The following is a 6,182-nucleotide window of genomic DNA, read 5'->3' on the forward strand; positions in this document are numbered from 1 at the left end:
TACCCACAGTCTGCAGTAAGGTAGCTACTCAGCACCGGATATTGTCCCCGCGGGTGTCGAGTCATTGGCATAGCCCTCACTGAAAGAGTTGGAACTACTCGAGATATCGTAAACGCGTATCCGTGGATGGCGAACCTTTACATAACCTGCCCTGAAGGAGTTAGATCTACTGGCACAACTAGATGGCGTTGTCTCATACAGTTTTGAATTACAGCAATTTTTTAACTTTTTTTTGCACATGATATATTGGCACATTGTTTGGTGGTTTCAAGTGGGGGCGAAAGTACAATTGTTAGGGTGCATCTTTAAAACCTCTGCAATATTCATCACGGGACGATTGGCAACGCCATTTCTTCCGAAACTACCAAGTGAAGCCATTTTGATTCTTAGGTCACGAAAGCAGTCGCGAGACATCTTTTTGATCTCGGGCGGTATGTACGGCTACCGGTGACTGGGTCATGTCGAATTTTCTATGGGAATTCGATTTGACCGTTCCCACCGACGTGAAACTTTCTCACCGATGTTTTCTAGGTGTGAGATTGTCATAATATAGATAATCTCCCTCAAATATGGTCAAGCGTGGGAGTTTTTTTTGGCCCTCGTGACTTGGTCGGCGAAGGGTAGGCGTGGAGGGTAACCCCTTTTAGTCATACCTGCTCTGAGCGGATATAACCGCTTGTAGTGTTCACAAGCCGGCTGAGCTGTGGAGGTGTATTGCGCTATCACTGACCAAAACCAGACTGCCCTCTCTCTCCGATCCAGCACACACATCGCCTCACTACATATCGGCCGACCAATCACACACTGACACATGACTCGGGTGGTGTGGCCTGATCACGCCACCCAGCCACCGACCAATGACAGAAGCCCACATCGCACCAGGGTGGAGTGACCCGGCACCCGGTCACATCGAGCCGGTACGAACCGGTACGGGGCGGCCCGGCAGGCGAGGCCCAGACCAGAACATCTCCCTCCCCCTGAAGAACTTCTTGCAAGAAGTTCTAGTCGCTGTAGCCGAGCCTGTCCGGACGATGTTGTTGACGTGAGCTGCGCCTCAGCTTTGCAGGGGGCAGCTGGAACCGGACCCTACGTTCAGGAACGTCAGATGGGTCAGGGTCCGTAGATTCGGTTGACGACTTGTCAGTTGCAGACGGCCTGTCTGCAGAGCGGAGGAAACGCCTGTTCCTCCATAGTACTCTTCCGCTGGGGAGCTTGACGTGGTAGTCTCGCTTGTAGCCCACGCCGATGATGACACCAACTTTATCCCATCGCTTGCTGATGGGATCCTGAAGTCGGACGTCGGCTCCGATCTTGAGGGGTAGAAGGCTGCGAGCCGAGGAGTTGTAGTGCTGCTCGCGTTGAAGACGATCCCGCGCAGCCCTGGCATCACAGTCGTCGGCGCGCAGTTGCCACTCCGGGGCGAACGCACTGCGATGAGCTGGAACCCAGGAGCGGATTGGATGGCCAAAGACGATCTGTGCTGGAGAGCGGCCACTGGCGCCAGGGGTGTTCCGCAGCTCCAACAGTCCCTGATGCAGCCGCTCATCGTCGACGGAGCCGTTGGTCGTCGTTTTGGCGATGAGGTGCTTGATGGTCTTCACCGCAGCTTCAGCATGCCCGTTAGACTGGGCGTAGTATGGCGTGGAGAAGACGTGGACCACGCCCCACCGCTTGAGGAAGGCGGCGATTTCCCTGCTCTTGAATTGAGGGCCACCGTCTGTGCGAAGCCGTACTGGTACGCCGAGTGTGACGAACACCTCTCGCAGAGCTTGGATGACCTGCCGACTGGTTGTGTCTCCTCGTGGGAACTGGAAGATCACTGGCCAGTTGGAGAGTCTGTCCACACAGACCAGGAAGTCTCTTCCAGAGAGTGTGAAGATGTCGGACGACAGATCCTCGAAGATTCTTGATGGTGGTGGTTCCAGCACTATCGGTTCCGGTGGTAGACTCGGTCGGCGCTCCTGGCAGGCGTCGCACGCTCCAACCGTGTTGGTGATGTCGCTGTTGATGCCTGGCCACCAAACGGTTTGACGAGCTCTGCGTTTGGTTCTATCGACGCCTTGGTGGGAAGCGTGAAGAGCCTCCAGGGTGGCCTTCCGTGAAGCCGCAGGGATGACGATGCGACATCCCTTGAGGATAAGGCCACTGTGAGTGGATAACTCATGACGGACGCTCCAGAAAGGACGGAGAGGCTGAGGAAGCTGCTCCTTGGAGACAGGGAAGCCATCCTTGACAGCGCGCAGAAGGAGTTGGTACTCGCTGTCAGAACCGGCGACTTCAGTGAGCTTCTCCAGACGCGGGTCAGGCAGGTGAGTTTCACCTTGCAGAACAGTGATCTCTTGAATGGTGCTGACTGACACCCGGCGGACATGACATTCCACCTCCTGGACCAGTTGATCGTCGTCAGCGGTGGGCTCATCGACAGGAGCACGAGAGAGAGCGTCTGGGATGACGTGCTCCTTCCCACGGATCCACTTGGCGGTGAAGTTGAAGAGCGACGTCTTCTCCTTCAGTCTCTGTAGGCGGGAGTTCTCAATGGTGTCGAGAGTGAAATCGTTCAGTATCGGCAGGAGTGGCCGATGATCCACGAGGACTTCGAAGTGTGGGAGGCCGCGTAAGAAGATGCGACACTTCTTCAGCGCCCAGACGATCGCCAGCAGCTCCAGCTCCACCATGGCGTATCGGGTTTCCGTGTCCGAAAGGAAACGAGATCCGCATTGCACCAGACGCCAGTGGTTACCGTGGCGCTGAAGCAGGGCGTATCCGAGACCTTTCCGTCTTGCTGCATCTGTCTGCAGCATCGTAGGCAGAGATGGGTCGAAGTGCGCCAGCACAGGTGGCGCTGCCAGAGCCGCTTTCATCGCGTCGAATGCAGCCTGATGGTCTGGAGTCCAGATGAAACTGTTGCTTGGCTTCAGTAGACCACGCAGAGGCTCGGCTGTCGAGGAGATCTCTTTGGAGAAGTCGCCGAGCTGCTGGACGAGGCCCATGAAGGATCGCAGCTCCGTGATGTTGGTAGGCGGCGGGAACTCGGTGATGGCAGAGACCTTGCCTGGCTGGACTTGCTTCCCAGCACGTGACAGCGTGAAGCCGCAGAAAGACACCTCTTCCACGGCGCAGAAGAACTTCTTCTCATTGAGGGTGATGCTGTTCTCCCGACAGCGGTCGAGAAGAGCTCGGAGATGACGCTCGTGCTCTTCCAGGGTTTTGCTATACACCAGGATGTCGTCGACGACTTTGACGAAGTTGTCGAGTCCCTGAAGAGCGATATCACCCCGTCGGCAATACTCATCACCAGTCGAGATCAGGCCCATCGGAGCTCTGAGAAACTTGTAGCGGCCCCAGGGAGTTATGAAGGTCGTCAGATGTTGGCTCTCAGGATGCAGAGGCAGCTGCCAGTATCCAGACTTCGCGTCCAGTGTTGAGAAGAACCTCGCGTCCGTGGGTACCTGTGAGATGGCTTCACGAGGCGTGATGAGGGGATGCAGTGGCCGCTTGACAAACTTGTTCAGCTTGGTGAGGTCTATGCAGATGCGTACACCAGTGTCCTTGGCAACCAGCACGAGAGGATGACACCAATCTGTAGGTTCTGCGCCGAGTGGTGCGATGATGCCTTGCAGAACCATCTGGTCCAGCTGCGTTTTGACCTCGTCCCTCCAGGCGAAGGGAACCTGCCGAGCCGTGCGGACCGCAAACGGCGTGACGTCCTCAGTGACGTGGATGACCATTGATTCACCGGACATCGGTTGGAGAGAGTTCTTGCCGTCCGCCGTGAAGAAGACATCACGGTATTCCTTGACAAGCTGTTGTCGCAGCTTGCCATGCTGCCGAACAGCAGACTTCGGATCCGTTGGCGACGTCCTCCCTTCTCCATCTGAATCGGTCGTGACGATGCTGCCAATAGCAGGTCGCTGACTTCCAGGCTGGGGGTAGTGGTCTGGTAGGATGGCCAGAGACTTGGCGGTGTACCAGGCCAACAGCATGCCGCGAGATTCCGTGAAGACGTACACAGTGTCTCGGATCAGTCTGTCTTGAAGGCTGATGAAGACCTCGAAGGTGCCAGTGCAGCGCATGGGTTGCAGATTGGCAGCGGAGATCTGGATACTCGGCGGTGGCGACAGATCTTCCTGCCGCACACCGAGCTGGCGCGCCAGCTCAGCACTCATCACAGAGATCTCTGCGCCTGAGTCAGGCGTGGCATCGACATTACCAAGGAGGGTGCCGTCAACACGCCGAAGCTGAACAGCAATCTTCGGTGCCTGCTGACTCTTGTGCAGACTGCCGACCACGACTTGTGGAATGGAGACTTGGTTCGAGTGCCGGTTTCTGCTCCGAGATCGCTGTGCCTCTGGTGGCTGGTGAGCCTGCTGCCGTTTGCGGCATACCGCCGCCAGATGGCCCTTGGTGCCGCAGGAGTAGCAGGTGAGATTTGCAGCAGGACATGACCTCCTGGGATGGCCAGTGCCGCCGCAGCCCTCACATGGTCGTTCTCGTGATGGGCTCCGCTGATTCTGGCGTGATGACACCCGGAAGACGCTCTGATGGCCTTGAGTGATGTCCTGCAGAAGCTGGTTGTTGGCTTGAGAGGCCTCCTCCGATCGACAGATGTCGATTGCGCACAGCAGCGACGGGAATGGCCGGAGTGACAGCAGCTTTCGACGTGTATCCTTGTCGCGTATCCCGGACATGATGCGCGTTGTGATGCGGTCGTCCATGCAGGAGGAGCACAGCTCGGCGTCGGCTGCCAGCTCCTTGATCGCGATCAGGAACGAGTCGAATGACTCTCCCTCTTCTTGGTGTCGTTCTTCAAACTTTACCCGGTCGATGGCGACGTTGTGCTGAAGCCGCAGATACTGCTCGATCTTGTCCAGCGATGAGCTCACATTGTCCGAGTGCGGGCAGATCCCGACGGCGTGCAGACTGGCGGCGCGCATGTCTTCAGTGAAGCACGCTCGCAGGTAGGCGAGCTGGTCCTCTTGACTAAGAGTAAAGATGCTCCCCAAGCGGTAGTAGTCATTCCAGGATGACCTCCAGAGGCGAAACTCACGGAGAGTGGCAGACGACGACAGCTTCACTGGAGGAGATACCGGTGGCCGCCTGGCCCCGCTGTCTGTATGAAGCGGCGCAGAAGCTGAAGCAGGAGCTAGAGATGCTACAGCACTGGTTGCAGTAGACGGTCGTGTCGTTGCCAGCTCTCCAGCCGCCTGTGGTGAAGTAACAGGATTCGCCGATTCCACAGCGCCGTCCGTTGTCGGTTCAGCGAGAGCCGCAGGATCTGCCGCTGCAGCTATTGGCTTCTTGTCAGGTGCCGTTGTTGCCGTCAGACGGTGTTCTTGTAGTTCCTTGCGGAGAAGCTCGATGTCTTGCTGATGTTGTTCGTGCTGTTGTTGAAGCTGCTGTTGTAGCTGCTGCTGGAGCTGAGCCAGCCACGGTGGTGCCGAACTGCTGTCCTGGTCGTCAGAGCCGTCCATCTTGCACTTGGAGCGTAAGCTGTACGGCATGCGTCGCCGGCCAGCTGGATAGGCACCGGTGGCGACACCTCAGCTTACTTGCAGCAGGTCCGTAGATGTCGGCTGCGCCATGTAGTGTTCACAAGCCGGCTGAGCTGTGGAGGTGTATTGCGCTATCACTGACCAAAACCAGACTGCCCTCTCTCTCCGATCCAGCACACACATCGCCTCACTACATATCGGCCGACCAATCACACACTGACACATGACTCGGGTGGTGTGGCCTGATCACGCCACCCAGCCACCGACCAATGACAGAAGCCCACATCGCACCAGGGTGGAGTGACCCGGCACCCGGTCACATCGAGCCGGTACGAACCGGTACGGGGCGGCCCGGCAGGCGAGGCCCAGACCAGAACACCGCTGAGGCAGATACGGCTACACTGCAATGGGACCTTACTGTACTCCTGGGAGGGTGGTTAAAAATGGTTGCGGATAGGGGTACCCGCGAAACACCGGTTTACTCGCCGGCCCTGGGTTAAACTGTTTTCAGTGTACCTAGATTATATAACAAATGGTCTTACCAGCAACTCATTTAAAAGTTACCCAGCTGACCGTTGTTCTCACTTTCAGTGGATTTCGGCGTAGTGTTTCACTGCGTAGAGCTACCGCTTAGCGCTTATATACTACGCCTTCCTTTACATTTTAAAGCCGTGCGGCTGATGCGCATTG

At 56.9% G+C, this 6,182-nt stretch overlaps 1 protein-coding gene across 1 annotated transcript; it reads right to left on the reverse strand.

Moving 5' to 3' along the window:
* Positions 1 to 878: 878 nt before the first annotated feature.
* Positions 879 to 5,759, reverse strand: LOC122366577. Its single transcript, XM_043338974.1, has one exon. It carries the CDS (start codon positions 5,499 to 5,501, stop codon positions 1,002 to 1,004), a length of 4,500 nt encoding a protein of 1,499 aa, XP_043194909.1. The 5' UTR covers positions 5,502 to 5,759; the 3' UTR covers positions 879 to 1,001.
* Between the last annotated feature and the right edge of the window lie 423 nt (positions 5,760 to 6,182).

This window comes from Amphibalanus amphitrite, unplaced genomic scaffold (assembly GCF_019059575.1).
Source record: "Amphibalanus amphitrite isolate SeventyFive unplaced genomic scaffold, NRLGWU_Aamphi_draft 000817F_arrow, whole genome shotgun sequence".
In the NCBI taxonomy this organism is placed as follows: domain Eukaryota; kingdom Metazoa; phylum Arthropoda; class Thecostraca; order Balanomorpha; family Balanidae; genus Amphibalanus; species Amphibalanus amphitrite.